Source organism: Lepidothrix coronata, unplaced genomic scaffold (genome assembly GCF_001604755.1).
Source record: "Lepidothrix coronata isolate B3197 unplaced genomic scaffold, Lepidothrix_coronata-1.0 Scaffold136, whole genome shotgun sequence".
NCBI lineage: Eukaryota > Metazoa > Chordata > Aves > Passeriformes > Pipridae > Lepidothrix > Lepidothrix coronata.
This window is the reverse complement of record NW_016690316.1, coordinates 677,126-698,389: the sequence shown is the minus strand read 5'-3', so window position 1 is coordinate 698,389 and position 21,264 is coordinate 677,126. Positions and strand designations below refer to the sequence as shown.

Below are 21,264 nucleotides of genomic sequence, written 5' to 3'. Positions count from 1 at the left end.
TTCATGGGTTGGAGGTGGTTGCAGTTGGTGAGGATGTTGGTTGCACCACACCCTGTTGATCAGATAAGGCAGCAATAAAGACGTAGGAAAAAAAATTGCTACACTTATTTATGTTAAAGATCATAAAGAAATCTTCATCGTTTTCAGTATCTTATTTAAAAAAGAAGAATTACCATAGAAGAAGTCCTTTTGGTGCAGATGTAAAAGTGGAAATTAATCTAAACTTGCATTAATGTCTATGCTCTTTGTTTTGCTCTTTTTTCTTTCTTAATGTTAACTTCATGGGTAATTCTACATGTAAAAATAAGCCCTCAGAGGACATTGTTTCATGATTTATTGCAGTGTATGATTTGAGCCTTTTCTACTAGAAAGCAAATCCTTTTTGTCAAAGCTGTAAATAAGCAAGCTTAAGCAAGAAGATTTAAAGCAAATGTACACATTTTTGTACCCACACAGAGGTGCCTAGAGGTCCCAGTGTGAACACAAGAACTCTTGTGAAGAAGGCAATGTTGAAATACCTTTCAAAGGAAAGGCCTTGTCCAAAATAACTTTTCGTCTCAATAAATAATGTGCATGATTTGAGGAAAAGGCATAAGTTATCTGTTTTGCATATGTTGAATTAAAGCCTTAGATTCTTAGCTATTATAAATCAGTATTGCTATACTGACATCAATTAGGTTGCTGTTATTCATACCAATTGGGAATCATTATCCCCTTTGATACGGAAATTCAAAAAGTATCCCAGTTCAGGAAACTGTGCCATTATAGTTACAGAGGGGACACACTGTTTAGAATCTATGTGCTCTCTGTAATGCTTCCAAAGTGCTACATAATCCAACAGCCTGTAGGTACGTGGCTGAGTTGCTGATAATTTTGATCACATTTTTCACACCATAGTGTGTGGTGGCAATATTTGCTTAAGGTATAATGGGATTCATTCTGTACCATGTTGCTTTTTCAGTTTTGATTACCCAGATGTTTGTGAGCAATTGCAGAATGTTGTAGATATAAAAATGTTTTTTCAGCCTCTTTTTAAACCTATGTTCTCTTCACAGCATGATTTTACATGCTTAAAGTGGAGTAAGAGAATGGAAAATCTGTAAGAATTCCTGTTTGTCTGGTTGTTTTCAAAACTGAATCCTTTTTGGTGGATTTATTTAATCTGTTCTGGTTTTTAATGTTAACTGTAGAATAAAAATATGTCAATGTAACTAAGATAGTGTTGCATTGAAGTAGTCAGAATGAGCAGCCGGGGTCAGAGGCAGCATATATTAAGCCAGTATTGGTGCATTATCCTATTGAGTTAGCCATTTAACAGTTGTGTACACTGAATGTTTGTAATGAGTTTTCAGTCACAGAAATTGATAATTTGACTTCTATTCATACCTCCTCTCCTGTTGTCCTCACAGTCTACCGTGGTTCACAGATGATCTATAGCAGGAGTAATGATCATAGAATTGTAGAAGCAGAAAAGTAATTTTAAGACAGATAAGCACCTATACTGTGGCAATGAATAGGCTAAAAAGAAATCCTTTGGGGGAGGAGGTATGGCTTCTGTGTTTTCAGTTTTGCCACAGTCTTCCTGTGTCTCAGACAGGACACTTCGCCTTTTGGAGTCTGTGTGTTTTAGCCTGTGAAATGGCAATAAGTGTTACTTCATAGGTTTAGAAGTTAATTCCTTATGGATTGTGTCTAAGCATAGTCTGCTTTATTTATCAAGGCTTTGGCTTTCAGTCTGCATGTGGGGCACACTCAGCCCACAGCTCTGATTTAGGAAATTGTGCTGAAATCAAATCTTGTATGGTTTCTATGGGTAATGTGATTTAGCCCCAGAGAAGTTCTTAGCATGCATATCAGAAAGAATGTGGACCTTTCTAACCTGTGTAACCTTCGTTAATAAAGTTACAGTTACTGTTGTTGACCTTTTGTGAAAAGTAGATCCATTTGTGTTTTTATTCTGTGGCCTGAATAGAAGATAAAACAGAATGGGCACTGTTTGCTGGACGTGGGAATTCTTCCTTGCTCTGACTCATGTAGAGCAGCAGGGAGGGGGAGGAAAATGGGCTCCACAAACCTGGTATCCAGTTTTGTAATTTAAAAACCCTTTTTGATCTGAACTTTGTACATTTCATATTTCAGAGAGTATTTAGAAGTCTGATAAAAGTCTGTAGTAGTGCTGGAGAAAGATAAGGCTCACTATTGTACTAAAACAGCGCTGTGGTGCCAAGACACTAAACTTATGCTTTTGTTGTTGGAGGAGTAACAGTGACTGTCAAACTTTGTATAATTTGGTATTATACAGATTAAAGGAAAAAATACCCAATCATTCTCTAGATTGCCATAAAAAATACTTTAGTATGCAGCTATATTGCAAACCAGTGCTTCACAGCATCTGGGAGAAATACAGTGTGGTGAAATTACCAGTGGGGTGGAGGCCAAGATTTTTTTGTGTAGAATAGAAAAGATCCTTACTTTTTTCCCATTATATTCAATCATTATCCTGCCAATATGTTTACTGATGTGTCTTGCGGAATTTCATGATAGGTTTTCAAAGCTGGATGAAATTTTCTGTTCCACCATTGTGGTCAGTCAGTTTTTAGCATGCATAAAAGAAGCAGCATTGCCAAGTTTTTCTTCAAGCCTGTGAAGTCAGAGTTGCAAGGAGTAGGACAAAGCCTCAGAGCTAATGGGGAATTGCAAACTCTTTGTTTATTGCACCTGGCACTTTCTCAAAATCTGCTTCCTAGGGGCCAGACCACTCATTTCCTCAAGCAGATAAGGAGGATGCTTTCTCTCCCTGAGTCAAAGCTCTGTGACTTTGTAAATAAGTCAGGATAAATGTATATTTTAAGGGTACTTTCTAGAGGGATTGTAGCTAGCACATTGCAAACTTTTATCTCGGAAAGCCTGAACTCCAGGACTAGTTAAACTGAATAAGTTAAAAAGAACTATAGACTTAAACACCACATGCTGTCATAACAGCTAAGACCTGAATTGTGCCTGAATTGTCTGAAATGAGATTTTTAAGCATACTAAACAGGTATTAAAAAACCCCAAATGCCTGCCCCCCTTGCAAGAGCATTCTAGTGTTTTTGAGACCCATGGCAGAAACCAGGGAACTTACCTGTTTGAGCTCTGTGAGGAAATGTGCACCCCCCACACCCTCCAGGTTATTTCAAGGCAGTAAGTTGGGACACTTTTACACAAGTTTCTCAATATATAGTTTTTTTATTTCTACTATTGATGTGATTTCATGGATCTTGTTTGATACACGTAGTCACAAGTGTTGGTCTGTCAGATAAGGCCCAGCAGTGAACCAGACCTTCATTTTCTTGTCTATCTTTTTTTAAATCTTCATTCTTAGGAATTAATCCAGCAGATGTAAATGTGGAAATAATTCTGTGTAATCTTCTGCTTTAAGACAGTCGTTCCAAGATTTGGACAATGCTGAGCAACTGTGTTAATCTTCCTTCAGGCAAATGGAAGCAATTCTGTATAGAGTAGAGATTGATTGATTGTTGAAATTTAAGCTCTATTTTTCAGAAAATTCCAGTATTTTGAATTCATGTTTCCACCATGCATTAAAATAAGGTTTTTTTAATACAGTTACCCTGTGCAATCGTTTTAATTATTTTATATTGTAATTTAATGCAAAAGTCAAAACACTTTAACTTTCATGTATTAGACTATAACTAAAACCAAAACAATGGCATTTAAACAAAGGGTTCTAACTTTACCAAAACTAAATATGAGTATTTAATGACAGTCAAATGTTTTAAGCATATTACCCTAAAAAAAGTTTTAAGAAAATGCTGGTTCTGCAAAAACATTGAAATTCTAATTATTGTTTCTCTGTTTTCTGTGAAAATGTTTACTTTCTTGGCAGTTTTGAATTCAGCTTTGTGCGACATCACTGTAAACACATGAATGCTGTAATACTGATTTTAGTAGGAATGGCTCAGATGGCTTTTAACACAAAACATAAGTAACCTGAAATTTGTTGTTGGGAAATCTAACTCGATGGAACAGACTTCGAAGTCTCCTATGAGAAATATGCTAGAAGCAAAACATCTTAGAGCATACTGTAGGGGGAAAAGAATGGAAGCTTTCTGTGCAAATGTACAGGTTTGATAAGCCCTTTCATATTCATTGTCTCTGATTGAATTTTGTTTTATTTCAGCCTGAAATGAAAGCTTTATTCTTCAAGGGCAATAATGACATGGGTTTTGTAACTCCTTAGCTTTCAACAATAGTGTATAATATTTTGGTTCACCATTGTGTTAAAACTGTGTTTTTCTAACTGCTGTGGCATAATGATTTATTAGTGTTGACACTCAAGGGTTGTTTGTCAAAAGCTAAGGTTTTGCTCCTTCTGGCAGATTACATACAAATTATGCAAATCACTATAGTGCAGATTTTAACCTAATTATGTTATACATCTTGAACAATGATAATTTCTGTAAGGGATGTCTAGCACTTTAGTTGCTAATGTATTTTTTCTTCTGTTGGTATTTACAAAAGAAGCCACATTAAAAAGTAATAGTATGTGTTATAACAGGTTTTGCTGCTGTGCAGGTTATCTGCTTGTGCTGCTAAAGTATATGAAAGCTGATTTTTTTTTTCAGGGCCTTAACCATCTCTTTATAAGAATTAGCAGTAAACTGTAGTTTCAATTACAGAATTTCCTAGAGGACTAGAGAAATTTAATTTCTTTCTTTGTGTATAGATGCACACATGCCTATACATTTTATAGAATTGGCCAGCTCAAATAACTACTGGATTAACAACAGTGATCAGAGTTCTGAGTTCACACACCTTGAGACAGGCTTGCCATCTGTAGAATTACAGACTGAAATGCAGATCAAGTCAATCCAGACAAAGTTCACCTACTGAAGAAGTTAGTCTGAGTAGTGGTCCACACAATCCACAGCCCAAGGAGACTCCTACTAGCCTAGCTTCCCTACCAGCACAGAATAAGGACCAGACCGTGCCAAACAAGTCAGGGTTGAGGTGTGTATGTGGCAGGCCAAGACTGGGAGTTGCCCTTTATCATATCTGAGGTTTGAAGAAAGACATCTGATTTCAGGTCTGTCAGCTCCTAATTTATACACATGCATGCACACTTAAGGCTTATTTTAAAAAATAACCTTCATGTCACCCAGGTCCCATTTAATTTTATTTGCATGTCAACAGGAGCTGAGAAATCTAGCTACATTTTAAGCTTCGTGGTTCTTGTTAGACACTGCTCATTTAACTGAAGATTTTACACCGAGTTTTACGTAACGTCTCGCAGTGATCCAGTAGAAGTATAAGCAATGTGACATAGTTCATTTGGGCTGCGTGTCCTTGTGTTGTATTGCTCACACCTTATTAGTCTTCAGCAAATGTTCCACTTTTCTTTAGTTTTGGCAAGCTGCTCGGAACACCATTTCCTTCTTTTCATTCTGGTGGAGTCCGATTGTTCTTTGCTTACACTACATCAGCCTTTCCCAGAATTTAGCCTGGAGTTTTTATACACTGGGGAGTTTCCAGTGTGTTTAGATTTCCTAATGTGACTGTGACAGAACCATGCTTTCAGATAATACTGTCAAACTAGATTTTGGTGCTGTTTTTCTGTGTTTCTTTGCAGTATTTTGCTCTGCAGAAATGATGCGAGCAATCATTTTGTCTCTCGAAAGTGATATTTTTCAAATCATCCTCCCAAACAGTTAAGATTGTCCCAAAACTTTTTCTTGTTCTGTTTTTCATTAGGTTTGTGTAAATCAATTGGCGTAAGCAACTTTCTTATCAGCCATCTTGAGCAACTAAAGGAAGACTGTGTCATTACTCCACATGTTAATCAGGTGAGTGGATAAATGTATTTAAAGTATCTGAGTTTGGGTTTTTACTTTGTTTTTTTGGTGAACCTCCCCACCCCTGTGTCTGAAAGGCTACACCCAAACTAGCTTTAGTCATACAATTTCTCCTTTTTTTAGTATGTACATACTGAGAACCATTCAGGAAGATGACCTGAAGGGGAGGGCAGTCCTTCCTCCTATTTTCCACCCCAGTTTCTCCCAGGCTACTTGTTTGTGTCTGGTTTTATGACACAAACAAATGATCCCTGTGGCAGTTTTTGATGATAAAACAGTCAAGAAATAAAATTCGAGGAGCACTGAACATATAGCATCTCTAGAGAGAGCAGGATTTTGGAAAGCCTGTGTTCAAATGCTTTTGTACTTCCTCTAAGCAACACCGAAAGCCTCAGGTAATTACATATCCGTGCAAGGCTGCTGTTTCCCTTGCTCCCCCCTTATTTCCTATTTCAAGATCACATTAAATTCAGTGAACTCCTTGTCTAGGCAGGTGCTGTGACTGCCCTGGCAAAATTTTTTTTGCTGCCCTAGGCAGATATAAAACGGCCACCTACATACCGGCACACTGCCAGGGCACTTGACAACTCTTCCCTTGTTGCAGGTTTCTGCCTCCAGCTGTGCTGGAAGTTCATGCTCCCATTCCTACCATCTCCTGCCAGAGAAAGTGTGCTTGTGCTAACATGGACGTGGGAACTGGAATGGATGGAGTACAGGCACATGCTTTTCCCCTTTGTACAGGTGGTCAGGATTTCTGGCAGCTGTTTGTGGTTTAATGTCTTTAACAGCCATACAAAGGTTGCTCAGTGTGACCGTCAGAACCAAGCAGCTCTGATTTTAGCTGTCCACTAGACGAAAGGTTACTAAGGGACAATTGTGAGTAATGTTAAATTAGCATAAACTCATATAAAATAGTTAAATTCAGTTACTCAAAATTAGCCATTGAAATATATGTTAAGATGGGCAGGCTGATGACTGTTTAAGAATCAGTGAGTTTTCCAAGGTTCAAGAAAGGCACATCTACAAAGTCTTGCTAGAATTTGGCACAAGCTGTTACTGCTTGTTAAATGAGAGGAGTTGTTGTGTCCTACTAAATGACTGCAAAGAAAAAAAGTGTATTCTTGAATTTGTTTTGAAATTTCCTCTTACTCACAATGTCCAAATGTTACCAGTCTTGCTGTGTCAGTAGTATTCATGGAGACAAGTTGTTTCTTGGTCCTGTTTGACAGAATTCTTTTTCTGTGGCTGAAAAAAAGGAGACAGAGTTGAGGTGGTCCTGATACTGGGAGGTGGGAGAGTTATTTCTTTAAGGTGATGCACAGCAATGTTCTGATTTTAATACAACCACCAACGAAATACCCATGCCATTGCAAAGTGCTCCACTTTGAACAGCTTTGTTATAGCATTAATTTACACCTTTTAGATTTATAGAAATCTTATAAACCATACTTCCGGTTATCCTCAGAGTATTTATTCTGTTTCTTGCTTAGTGTTGGAGAGTTATTGTGTCTGATGATGAGATTACTTAAGCACCATCAAATAACTAATGAATTCCTAAATTCAAATTGGAACTGGAAATGCTGTATTGAGTTCCTATTTCACTTTCCACAGTTTATAACACAAATTTTTTGCTATATTTAATGCATTTTGCTATGCATAAAATAGTGTGCTCTTTCAATGGACTTATTTCTAAATACAAAACATTTACAAATAATCACTGTATACAAAGTCTAAATATGTAAAAAAGCAAGTGGAAGAAAATCACTTCCCTTTTAGAATTTTGGGTGTTCTTCTTACAATTCCAACAGTTCTTATGATGCTAAAATTGAAAGTTGTTTTTTCTGTAAAGAGGAGGAAGTAGGAAGGCAGGAGAAGTAAGCAACACGTCTGTTTTACAAACCAAGTGTTAAGTACTGCTTTCTTCTCAGTTCCTGGAAAAAAACCCTGATATCATTATGGCTTTTGAAGAAGTAGGAAAGGCCTGACTTTTCAAGAAGATAGTATTATTAAGGTATTTATTACTAAGCAAGCACCTTTTAAAATTACAATATATTATTAAAAGTTCTGCTAAACACTGTGCAAAATGATGGAAAATGCTTTATCATATAGAATGAATCTTATAACCTACAAGTTTCAGGTTTGTGTTCCAGAGTTTGTAATTGACTTGGCAGTAGTAAGTTTGGATTTATGCTCAAAGAAATCTTTGAAGTCTCTTTGAAGACTCCTGGGCCTGTCACTCATTAGGGGGAAAAATACATTTTGTAAGTATTTAATTAATATATATGTTTCATTTAATAAATTGATACACTGAAAGCAAATATAAACTGTCCCTCTCTGAATTCCATGTAGAAATGCTCATCATATTTTTTTCACTCTTAGAGAGGTGCTTATTACTGTGTAATACTTCAGAGAGATTTAGCAATGTCATTGATATTGCCATTAATATTGAGCTCTATTGTGTAAATTTGTACAAGGTAGAAATGTATTTAAGGCATTAGCAAACAACACCTTTGTACATAAACTCATCTGAACTGTTCCTCTATAGAGAAAATATTTATAGGCTTGTATTTCAGTTTTATAAAGAGAAATAATTGTAAGACTCAGCATTCCCATTGAGAAAATTACTGGATTCCAGATGCAGGGAAACCTTACCAGGTGAAAAGGATCCACAGCAGGGTAGAAGGAGTAAGGCTTTTGTGTACCATCATCCAAGGTATGACTTTCTAGGGCCATGTGTCAAGATTGTTATTAGACTCAGCTTTTCCCCATTTTGCTATGACTTGAAAAAAACAGCACTTCAGTTAGAGGTCCCCTGTGGGCCCCCTGACCAAGTAGCAGCTGTGAAAAGTTCTGTAATGTGAACTGCAAACTGTTTTATTAAAAAAATGCCAGTTTTTACACAGAAATCACTTGGGGTAGAGTGCCAGAAAAGATCAAGATCTTCCTCTACCACCATGTGATGGACAGCCCTCGCCTCAGAAAAGCTTGGTGGCTAAAATGGCAAGGGTGGAGCAAGGCAGGAGGTAGGAATTATTACTTTGAGGGGAAGCACATGCTGGCCACTCACCTTATGCCTCTTGTAGCTCAGGATCCTGGTCCCTTGCATTCAGGTGCTACTAGGACCTTCCAGAATGTTTTCAGGAAAAAAATTCAAAAGTGCTTATTTTATTGTATGCGTTTGATTATTTTAGTAATATATTTAAGAAGCAAAATACTTGCTTGCTATTAACACAGAACTGCTTGTGCCAAAACTCATTTCACAAAATTTGGGAGACTCCTGGTTCAGTGAAAGGCAGAAAGTGTAATCTTCCCATGTGGGAAGTAGTTGTTGCTGTGTATTCTGCTTGTGAAGGAGGCAGGGGACGTCTCAGCATGCTGCTCTTGCTTTAAACATGTCTGGTGTAGCCTGGAACTGTGCTGCCTAGAATCTTACTAGACCAGCAGATAAATCCTGCTTACAGTTATGTTAGTAATAAATGCCAAATAAGTCATATGATGCCATAGGGGCACTGCAGATTTTTCAGCATTTGATCATAAATACATCCTTCTTTATTTAATATTTTCTAAGCCACAATATTTGCTATACTTAGTGTAAAGAATGTCTGCTAAAATTGCTTATTATTATTATTGTAACAGTCTAGTAGTACACCCTGCTTGCTCTTTCGTTTCTCCCCTCATAGTTTTGCGTAAATACAAGAATATTTTGTAGTCAGCTCAGGTGCAAACAAGTGAATAATCATATGACCTAAACACTGCTCTTACACGTATAAACATGAAATACAAAGGGTACTCAAAGGTCAAGAAACATCAAAGGTTGAAGACATGGATGTCTGCTGCTTGAACCTTGTTCCCGAGTCCACCTAGTAATTTAGATCATAGCGGCTCTAGGCTGACTCAGCCCAGCCTTCCAGGGGCACAGTTTTTTCTTAGCACATGTTGAATGACTGCCAACCTATTGTTCTGACTATTGTTGTCTGCAAAGACAACATGTACTAAAGATGAGAAACAGGAAATGTTCATTTTTCCTTTTTGTGGCAGAAGAAATTTTCCAGATTCCATGTGTTGAGGTAATTGTTCAGAAGAGTATTTTTCCTCAAAATGCGCAAGAGTTCGATCCCTGGAACAATGGTGATGACCAGTCACAAAAATATATGACATGATTATGTATTTTGTAAAAGGAAACACTACCCATTTTCATCTGAATGCAGAGGAAGGTATACTTCTTAGAATGTGTAAACTGTGAGATACTTATTTAAATAACATATTAAGGAGTATTACAGAGGTTCTCTTTTGGGTTTAGCTACATGCCAGAATATGTGGCTCCTCTGAGACCCTTACTTTCCAATAACTTCTGTTTCCTTTTGCTCCCAACAACTGTGTCTTTGTAGCTTGTTACTTTTCCTCTTCTGACTGGCTCCTGGCAATTTGTGACCTACCTTCCTACAAAGGGTCCCCTTCACACTTCATTCCCCAGCAAGATTGCTTCCCTGCATAAGCTTATGGTGACAGTGCACACAGAATACAGCATTTTCCATGTACAGTCCATGCCAACAGGTCAGGCCCTCATCCTAAGCAAATTGTTCTGGTTGGTCTCTTGCAGACCCAGTCCCGGCTCAGCCCCCTCCCCTTGCCTGTGCAACTCAAAGATGATTAGTAAAGAAACAGGAAAGGACGTAGATTTGGGGAAGAGAAGGTAGTCTCAAAGCACCAGTAAAAATGACCTGACCGTGACTTCCACTGTGCATTGGCAAGTATTTCTCAAACACAAAACAGAACAACAGTGCAAGTCCAACTGCATGTCAGGCAGACAACTGCTCCTTGCAGCTTGCTTCAGAGGGAAACATAAAATACACAGTAAACTGCTGTGCCAATTACAGGCAAAATACTTGTTGATTTATATACTTCATGGGTCTTCTAAAACTGATAATTTGCATCTACTTCCCAGAAACAGTGATTTCACTCAATGTTGTATTTTTAAAACAAGAAAGAAAAATATTTTCATTTATCAGTGATGTTTTCTACAAAATGTACTCTCAAGGTTTTTACTAGAAGTTTATTTCTGTTTATCTAAGGTTGAATACCACCCTTTCCAAAGACCTCAGGAGCTGGTTGATTATTGTAAGAGCAGAGATATTGTCTTTGAAGGCTACTGTCCTTTGGCCAAAGGGGAAGCACTAACTCATCCTACTATCATTCAGATGGCAAAGAAGTATGGCAGAACTCCAGCACAGATTTGCATACGCTGGAGTATACAGGTAATGGAGGGTGGTAATAAAAATGTGTCTTCTTTCTCAGGAAAAAAATGCAAATAGTTTGGGTTTTGTGCATCAAACCAGAATTTATACAGACAGTATTTCTGCCTTCCGTATGTTGATACTGTGTGAACTAACTGCTGTACTGGAAATTTGGAATGTCGTAGGCAAATCGTGCCAGTATTTTAAATATGCAAAGAATCTGATTCTAGAGAATAAGTACTAATAAGAGATGTTTTCAAAGTAAGTGTTACAAGCACTATCAGGCATCATTCCATTTCTGTCACTCAACACGAAGTACTAAGGAATGAAATATTGTGTTAAATTGACATAAACCTCATGATCTGTGTTGGAAATTAATGCAGTGTATATAACTGCAGTTGCAAATGGCATATAGAAATGTCAGTGTCCCCAGAAAAATGAAATTAAAACCTCAGAAGACATGAGGAATGTCTTCAAATGTTTTGAGAGAGATAATTTTCTTCAAAGCTGTGTACATTTTAATGATAAGAAGCATTATGTTTTCCAGAATGGGATTGTCACTATTCCAAAGTCAACAAAAGCGGAAAGGATAGAGGAAAACTGCAAGGTGAGATTTGGTTATGCACTCAAGTCTGACTTACATCCAAATAACAGTTTTCAATACTTTGGCTTGACTTCCCATTTTCCTATGCCAGTTTTATACTGGAGTAACTCAGTTAAAATTGGCAAATGATGGTACCATAAAATTACTGCAGTGTAGTAGAAAACCGTAACTCACAAATATCTGAAATCAACCAGAGAGCTAATTGCTGTGTATAAAGAAAAATACATAGAAGACCTTTTGTAGTTGGTTTTTATTATTAATATTTTTATTTATGACTTTGCTGGTTGTAGAACATCCTACTCTGGTTATGGTTCAGTCCTTTTTGTGATAGGTACACAGGTCAAATGGAAGGAGCTGTGCATAACACTATGTGAAAGCTGTAAAACTCACTTAGGGTTATCTCTCTGAGGTGGAGACCTTCCAAGGAAATCACAGTCTTGCCAGAGCTGACTCTTCCCCTATCTTCTTCCTTCTACTCAACATGCAGAAAAGGTCCCAGCGTGAAGGGGATGGACAAAGAAAAGAGGGCACAAATGAGGACTGGCAGCATGATTCCTCCCCCGCAGCCTTGTTTTAATTTCCTTTTCATACCAAATGGTTTTAATTCATTACTTGATTTTTCTCTCCATTTCTCTAATCTGAAAGTGTGCTTTCTTTGGGGGAGGTGAAACCACAACAACTTTATTGTTACTTCCAAAAATATCATTGGGGTATGCACTGTTTAGCAAATCAGGAGGAAACTTTGCAAGACAGGAAACTTGTCTCCTATTTTTATCACTCTGTGTGTGTGTGGGGGGGGTGCAAACGTATACATTTAATGAGGATTTCTGCTGGTGGCCATGCCTGTTTATATAGCTCCTGCCTTGATTATTTATTCTGACATGCACACAGCCTTTTGTGGTACAAGCACAGCTGCTTGTGGTACTGTAGTGTGAACCAGATCAGAGAACAAAACTATGTTAAAAATTCTTCCTTATTCTTTTTATTTTATTTTCCCCAATGATATTTTAAATCCAGATTAATTTTATTTCTTACAGAGTTTACTCTGTTGCACCACCAATTAATTTCACACAACTGAGGGAATGTGTTGCAGCAAAACTTTAAACACTTAAGATGGAGAGGAGGAGGGAAATGGCACAGTTATCAAGTGCTGTTTATCACATTTGCTTTCTTTTCCCCATGCCAGTGTGTTGGCCTGAGTCTCTACCACTTCTAGTCAAGTTGGTGAAAGTACAGTTCTCATTTAAGCCTCAGTATGTAATATATAGGTTTCTAGTTGTGTGACAGGTCCCTGGTTTAGGTTTAAAAAGCTGAAGTGAGCACTGAGATTTGACTACAAGGGTCATTCCAGCAGACAGGGATTGCTGGATAATGCAGGATGGGAGGAGCTCATTTGGCAGCAGTTCAGGACCCACAGGATCTTTTTATTGAACATGGAGGAGCTCTGACAAAGACAACAGAAGCAACTTTCTGATGGTAATGTCTGAATAAGACATCTGCTAAGAAACCACTGACACCGTAATTCCATGTTGCAGGTCTCGGCACAGGAGAAGGCAGTGGCTGTAAGAACCTGTGCATGAGGGCAGGTGATTGCTTTCAAGTTCGAGTTAGTACTGAGGCACTGTAGCACTGTTTCTGTATTAGCTGATCTATGAGTGCTTTGTCAAAGCAGAATCATAGACAAGATAGATACAGCCTTTGGTGTGCTAGCTTTGTGAATGTCCTGATACTTTCTAATAATTTTTTTTGGCTAAAGGTCTGAAGAAAAGAGCTGTAACATTCTAGACATTACATTGGGATGTAAGTGAAATACGGAGCTCAGGTTCCCAAAGGGATTGCAGTCAGGGTATGCCTATTCCTCTAGCAGTGACAATATACAGTCTTGTCAAAAAGAGCAGCTTTGATACTACTCTTGTCTTGGACCCTTGCCTGAGGCCAGAGTGCTACAAAACCATCTTAACAGTCTACAAATAAAAATGAATCACCTGGGAGCAAAGGACCCAGTGGAGCCTGTCAGTTTAATAGAGTGTTTTTCTGTGACAAAATATAAGAAGAATTTGCTGATTCTCTCTGTGTTCATGAAGTTAACTATACATACATTCCTGTAGGTATTTGATTTTACAATAGCAGAAGACGATGTTGGAATTCTGAATGGAATGCATGATGGGAGACATGTTTCCTGGGATCCAAGCCTTATTGAGTGAATGAAGGTTTGAACTTTTTCCTTCTCAGTGATCAGTGAATCACACCATGTAATTTAAATTCAAGGAAGGTTACAGTATGAATGCAATCATGATAGTAATGTCTGCTATTAATGATAATTATTTTGAAATCCTTAACATTGAAAACACAGAAAAGATATTTTTGAGGATAGCACTTTTTTACTATCCTCACAGAGATTTTATATTCCCATCTCAAATCCTCTTCCCTAGTTTACTGAAGCCTATGCAAAGACTCTTGTTTATACCATCCACCCTGCATCAGGCCATTTAATCAAAGAGCATGATGAGATATCCCTTCTTGAAAAATGTACGGAAAAAATGCTACCTGCTAGTGTATAACAAAGGTGTTAAGTGTGAAATAATTTTTCAAGTACTTTGTTAGAGGTAGAATCTACAAAGAAGAAAAGGCCGGGTGAAAAAAATGTATCATAAAGCAGTATTTATGTTGTACAATAAACTGCAAATCTCCGCCAAAAATACAATCTCACTGTAATATGCAATATCCGAGCATCACAAAAAAAAAAAGGTTTAAGCATATGGCATTGACTCAGAGAGTTCTATGCACATTACTTAGTAGCCTGTAGATACAACAAAGTAGAAATCTTTCCAGAGAAGTCCATTTACTAATAAAATATCTGCACAGCTGAGTTGAACAGCGAGCTCTGAGAGCCAAAGAGGCATCTTTGTTATTACTGACAGAAAATTCTGTTGAGCTTTTTGTGAGAATTAGTTTAGCTTTCATTTTGGGTTTGTCCAGGAAATCTCATTAACAGACTGTACTGTTCTTCAGATTTTTTTTTTTTTTATAAAATGGCTATCTATATAGAGAGATAAATAGAGATACTTGTAGTTTACACATCTGTTTTGAGAAATATCCCTGCATGGTCTATTGGCTGAGTAGTCAACTTCTAGTTGCTTTGGTTTGATATTTTAGGAGTTTCTGCGTCTAGAAAGGTATGGAAAATCTGATTATGATTTATATTGTATGTGGACTTCCTGAGGCAGTTTTCCCAGTGCTGTTCTGCTTTAGTCTTACTGTGAAACAAAGCTCCTCAGCTTTTTTATCAAGAAGTGACTTACAGCAATCATATACTCTAGCCTGCATTGTATGTCCTCAAAGTAGAGCTTGGCTAAAATACAGACAAACTTACCTTTTTGATAACAGCTCCTCAGAGTATTTGGCTAGTTTTTCCTAGTAAACTTTTCCATAAAAATTTGTCTAGATTTGACTCGGAAACCATTAATATATTATTTATTATTTTTAAGAAAATATGAAGTGCTGCTTACTAATACCTGTACAGTGTAATGTTCTGAGAAAGATACACAACCTCTCCAGTAAGGCTGTTTTCTGGAGTTTCAAGCTTGGCCTGCAGTCCAGGAATGCCACTTCAGGTGTCTAAGAACAGCTACGTACCTGACTTAACTGTTGTGATGAGGGGTTCAATAGTTCCAAAAAGTAAGGCTCATTTATAAAACTAAGGTAATTCTTGGCTTTTTTTAGCTTTTGCAGAAAATGATGGCAATGACTAAGTGAAAGTTGGAAAGATTGTCCAGAAATAAACCTTTCTACCAGTGGCTATCAGCTAATACCTTTAAAAAGTCACTTTATTGAACAACACCTTAGCAATATGGAAAAAAATTCAAACTGTGCTGTTGAAGGAGTCCTTGCTTTACAGTGTATCTGAATTCATAAAATGAGGACTAGAAGTGAGTCGTGCCTAATACTCGCTCAGTGTGGCTTTTTTGGCAGTGAAGACCTTCAGAAATTACAAAAGATAAGTCTGAGTTTCACCTCTAGTTCTCTCTGAAGAAACAGACATCACATCAACATACTACTCCCAACATGAATGATTCATACTAAATCTTTATATATGCTAGCAAATTCTAGCTCCAGTATTACCAGACCAGGATCAGTTAGGCCTAGTTATCTGGCTAGAAGTCCCATGTTAGTTATAACAGTTCTGGGGTTTTTGCTCTTAATTCTGACTGATGACCTCCGTTGTTCTGAGCTAAATGGAATTAAAACAGATTTTCTTGGAAATGCCCCACAGAGGATGGCTTTGAATTCATTAATATATTTCACTGTTCCTTCTCTCCAAGAGGTTTTAGATTGGTTTTTTGTGTCTGCATCTGCTTTTGCTAGGAAGTCAAGCCACCATTTTCTTAATCTAGGTCATGGTATCTAAGCAGTGCAATGAGTAATGAAGGGAATAATCAGAAAAAGTATTACTAAAAAAAGCATTATTCTTCAGGAATAGCTGTGGCAAGTTACAGTTTTAATCTGATACTTTTCTAACTATATTCACTCCTAACTGTTGTTGGTTCAGGACTTTTTTTCTGTGGTTTTTTTTTTCTCATTATTATTATTATTTTGTAATCTTTCCTAGCACTTCCTTTGCTATCAAGCAGTGGCTTTAGAACTACAGAAGAGTTTAATTTTAACTATGTACAAGGTCAACTGTAATTTAAGGCGAAAATAAGCTTTTTCAGTGCCAGGACTCAGCTGAACCAAACTATCTTTCTCCCAGGTGTGATGAGCAGTTTTGCACATTGTGCCTCACTAAGAGCCATTGTTTTCTGCTAGAAGCTATTAACTGCCCTAGGAGACTGGAACCCTGTTATCTCCTGTGTCCTTGAGATAAGTCACTGGAGCCTCTTCCTTTGAATACGGTATTCACAAGTTTTATACTGTGTTTGTTAATTAAAAATCATTAAGTCCTCTTTTACTTTTGATGAGGTTGCAGAGGGAAAAGACAGAATCAATAGATTCATATTTTATGTTCCTCTCCACAACTAAATTGACATAAGCCTTGTGGTAATAGATTTTAAGCTAAGGCTGCTAAAGAATAAGTCCTCATCACCTCCTCTAAATGAACCTTTCTAAAGTACTGACAACATTGATCAAAGAAATAAGACAACTAATAAGAAATTAGCAAGTGAACAGTAGCGAGATTTAGGGGTAGCAGGGAGGAGTGATGTTTGGTAATAGAAGCAGAACATGGAAGGCCAAAAGGATATAAAAGTGCTGAACATATGAAATCAGGAAGTTTAATTCCATTTATTTATTCTTTGGTCAGTTAGCCTGGAGGTGCTCATTTTTTAAGGTTTTGTTTTATTTTGAACTCAGAATTTGTCCCTCAAGTGAATTCTTGGAATTATATGCATATTCTTCCCCAGAGTTGAAATTCCTCCTCTTGCTCTTATTTCTGTAAAACAAACTTTCTCTAAAGGGAAAAAACTTTTTCACCTTTCTACAAAGACCCTTTTTAAGATACAGCAATGCATCCATTTCATCCACATAACCCATCATCTTGTCAATAGGATCAGGGAATACACCAGAAAACTGAAGTCACTTTTTTTTTTCCCTATCATGTAGGTCGTTTATGGTACTGACTGATTGGGGCACTCCTTTTTAGTTGAGATAAACCATTATTTAAAATAAGATACAATTTATCAGTGATATCTACCTAAGTGCAGTCAGCTGCCTTTGCAGGAGCTCTGTGATTCCTAATGGAAGAGGAGTCTCTTGAAACATATAAGGAAAAGAAAAATATAAACTAAAACTCAGTGGAAAGTGTGAGACCATTTTCAGTGCAGCCAAGTAGCTTCTTGCCTAATGAGTGGCTCCCTCTCTTCTTTTTTCTTGCTTCTTTCTGATTGTCATCTTTTATATTACTGGAGATAAAGGCACCCAAGAATGTTTCATTGGAAAATAATAATGGAAAGGGGGTTTTAAAGTGCATATTCAAGATTTTTTTTTTTTATTTGGGCTGCAGAAGTGTTTCTATCACACCTGTCCCCCAACATGGCTTTCAAGGCATTATTTTCTGACTAGCATGTGTAATAAAGAAACTGTAATCCTAGTAAGTTCACAAATTCACTGAGCCAGGTAGACTGCATAATATTGGTCCCACTTTTTGCACTGTGGTTAACCCACGTGTTTGAAAATGGGGATAAAGGTGGCATAGCTCTTGCTGGTACTGATTGAATCTAAGCAGTTAACTCTTTCCACATTGCCACACCCCTTCCAAAGCTTTGAAGCTCATCTCTGACTATTGTGCATTGGGTAAAAATTACAGATAAGCCAACCCAGCAATTTTTTTTGTTGCTGTGCTGGGAGACTTTTTCTGTACCTAATTTTTTGGCACTTTTTGTAGTGTCCAATAAGATGTCTGTACTTTTGAAAAAAAAAAAAAGAAAGGCCGAGTATTTGCACTGCCTTGTAGTATCATCCTCTTAATAATTGCTCCCTATATTACAGTGTGTTACAGTTTGGGTGCAATGATATCCATGCAAACTATTGCATGTCACTTGCTCAGCTACTTCAATTCTCTCCCTTTGGACTTGAGCTTTTCCTAATGTTATATTCATCACAGTGAAAAAATAAAGTACAAATTCTCACAAAAAGGAATGTAGTAAACATTTTACATTAGCTTTTTAAAACAAAAAGGACATTTAATTAATATTGATGATCAATATCAAGAACATAAAAACAGGCCATCTGCGTGCTCATACTGAAGAAATATGTGTGCTTTAGTCTTTGCAATGTTCTCATCACTTTTTTTTTTCTCCAAACTAGGTTTTTGATTTTAATCTGAGGAAAGAAGATAAGGAATTTTTGAACACTATGAATATCAACAGAAAATTAATTCATCTAACCTATCCCCTGTGGAAACTATAATTTAAAACCAGATTGTTCTAGATTGCAAAAGTGATGCAACTGAAGCATTAATTCATTTTAAACTGAAAAATAAATCAGAATTGTTCTCTTAGATATTCAGATAATACCTAAGAATTATCACTCAAGAATCAGTATCAATGGTTTGTATTTACTCTTATGTTAACAAATTAATAAAATAATTTAATTTACTCTTTTCTGTGTTGCTTTCTTACAGATACAGAAATGCTTACTTTTTTCTGCTCTCTCTGAACTTTGTGGTATAGTCCCCCAGTATAGGTTATCTCACAATGTTATAATTTTCTTCTGCCTGCATGTAACTTCATTTAAGGTGTCATTTTAACCAATATGAACAAATTAGCTTACAGATTTTGGAAAGTATTAGTTACTTAATGGCGCATATAAGAGCATGCTACAATGCATGTAAATTTTGACAAATTATTCAAAATATGGAATATTTGTTCAGATATTGCATCAGAAATATGAATCTGACTTTTTCACTGTTTTTTATATTTCTTGTAGTCATGAGAATTTTGGGGGATTCTGGAGGCCACTCTGGATACTTTCTTGGTGATCAGACCTGCTCTCTTGGTACTGTTTTAATGATCCCTGTTCGTGACCCAGCACTTAGGGAGGAATGGCTCTCTTTGGGGTCTAAATTGTGTCAGAATGATTAAAAGTACATTTTGCTTCTATGGGTAAAGATTTTTGAAGGTACAAAAGAATGATGTGTTGGAGACAAATCCTTTGCAGGGATTTTCACTGTCTTTTCCAGACGGATAGTGTTCAGACACTCCTCTGATGCAATTGTGAGTTGTCCAGCAGCATTAGCACTGGGAGAGTACGGTCTCCTGGTGGTGTCAGAGGCCACCAGTCTTGGTATGCAGGCGTTGGGCGGACCCCAGCTTACAGCTTCTTTTCTGACAGGATCAAAGCATTTTCCTGCAAGGAAATTGCCCTGTGACTAGCCCTGCTTCTGCAATCCTCACTACACTAAGCTGTCATTGGAAATTCCACGAGTTTGATTGTCACAGGCAGTTGGTGTTATGTTGTTGTTGTTGCTGTGCTCTAAAACATGAGTTTCTGCTCATCCTAAAAACTCAAGTACCTGGGAGCATATACATACTCAGGATCTCTGTGACCAAATGCCTTTGCCTCTTTATGTTTGTGGACATGTTTCAAAACAGTTTTTTAACCAGTTTACCCAGGTGAAGTGGCTGTTACGTGTCAGTTCAGTGTTCTGATGTGTGCAGCTCTCCTGCTGGCATTTGACTGAGACCTGCATTCTGGTTATTTCTGAAATGCTGCATGAATAACATTGTGTTGTTCTTTCTCCTTATTCTGACCATAGGCAATTCCAAGTCGAGTTCTCAAAGGAGCTGAATATACACTGGATTTCTGTATGTATTTCACAGAAGTACAAGCTTCCTTAACAGTGGACCTGGCAGTTGGAGAGGTACTGAGAAAAAGAGTTCTCGTTCTGTTGGTGGGGATCGAGTATAACCCTGGTGTAAACCCCTCGCTGAACACTTAGCAGCAACTACACTTTTGGTAGAGTTGGCTGGACCAACCTGAGTTTACTTGTGTTTCAGCCCTGGCAAGGAGGCTAGAACCTGTGCAGTTTGAGCCATGTTAACCTATCATCTCTGAGGATTTAAACAGCTTTCAGTGCAAATCCAGCTGATCTGGCTTCATTTGGCCGAGAAGAGTGAAGCTGTATTTCAGTTTTCTCTGTTGAGATGTCAAGAGGGCTGTAAATGTGTGTGGTCATCTAATTTTAATGATACATTTTGTGATACAAATACCCAACCTTTTGAAGTGGAACTTAAATTGCCTGTGTGTTTTACCCAGTGCTGCACCTGGGGTGGGGCAACCCGCAGGGATGGAGAAGGACTTGGGAGTGCTGGTGGATGACTGGCTGGATATGACCCAGCAATGTGAGCTTGCAGCCAGAAAGTGAACCGTGTCCTGGGCTGCATCAAAAGCAGCGTGGCCAGCACTGAGAGAGGGGATTCTGCCCCTCTACTCTGCTCTGGTGAGACCCCACCTGGAGTAATGTGTCCAGGTCTAGGGTCCCCAGCACAGGAAGGACATTGACCTGTTGGAGCAGGTCCAGAGGGAGCCACAAAGATGATCACAGGGCTGGAGCACCTCTCTTATGAGGGAAGGCTGAGAGAGTTGGGTTTGTTCAGCCTGGAGAAGAGAAGGCTCCAGGGTTAGTTTATTGTGGCCCTTCAGTACCTAAAGGGGGCCTACGGGAAAGCTGGAAGAGGGACTTTTTGCAAGAGCATGTAGTGACAAGACAAGAGAGAATGGCTTCAAACTGAGAATACATTTAGATTAGATATTAGTAAGAAATTCATTACTGTGAGGGTGGTGAGGCCCTGGAACAGCTTGCCCAGAGAAAGGGTGGATGCCGCATCCCTGGAAGTGTTCAAGGCCAGGTTGGATGGGACTTTGAGCATCCTGGCCTAGTGGGGTGTCCCTGCCCATGGCAGGGGAGTTGGAACAAGATGATCTTTATGGTCCATTCCAACCCAAACCATTCTATGATTCTATGATTTTACACAGCCTCTGAAAATTAATTTGTTGAATGTAACATCTCTGAATTGGAGTTCTCTCAGTTGGTAACCAGTAGCCCCAAAATGAAAGCCTGTACATCTGACTAATGAAA

General features: G+C 37.9%; 1 protein-coding gene across 3 annotated transcripts in view; it reads left to right on the top strand.

The window, feature by feature from the left end:
• LOC108503338 (uncharacterized oxidoreductase ZK1290.5-like) overlaps window positions 1-18,784 on the top strand; it is a 45,180-nt gene extending 26,396 nt beyond the window's left edge. The window contains exons 4-9 of one of the 3 annotated variants that reach the window (XR_001876801.1): window positions 5,752-5,843; window positions 10,925-11,107; window positions 11,634-11,693; window positions 13,799-13,900; window positions 16,441-16,582; window positions 18,492-18,784. Coding sequence is in view for 1 of the 3 variants with exons in the window: in XM_017827230.1 (XP_017682719.1) it covers window positions 5,752-5,843; window positions 10,925-11,107; window positions 11,634-11,693; window positions 13,799-13,894 (431 nt within the window). In the remaining 2 variants the exon portion in view is untranslated. The remainder of the gene's footprint in view (window positions 1-5,751; window positions 5,844-10,924; window positions 11,108-11,633; window positions 11,694-13,798; window positions 13,901-16,440; window positions 16,583-18,491) is intronic. The other 2 variants (XR_001876802.1, XM_017827230.1) reach the window with 2 other exon arrangements.
• Window positions 18,785-21,264: the final 2,480 nt, after the last annotated feature.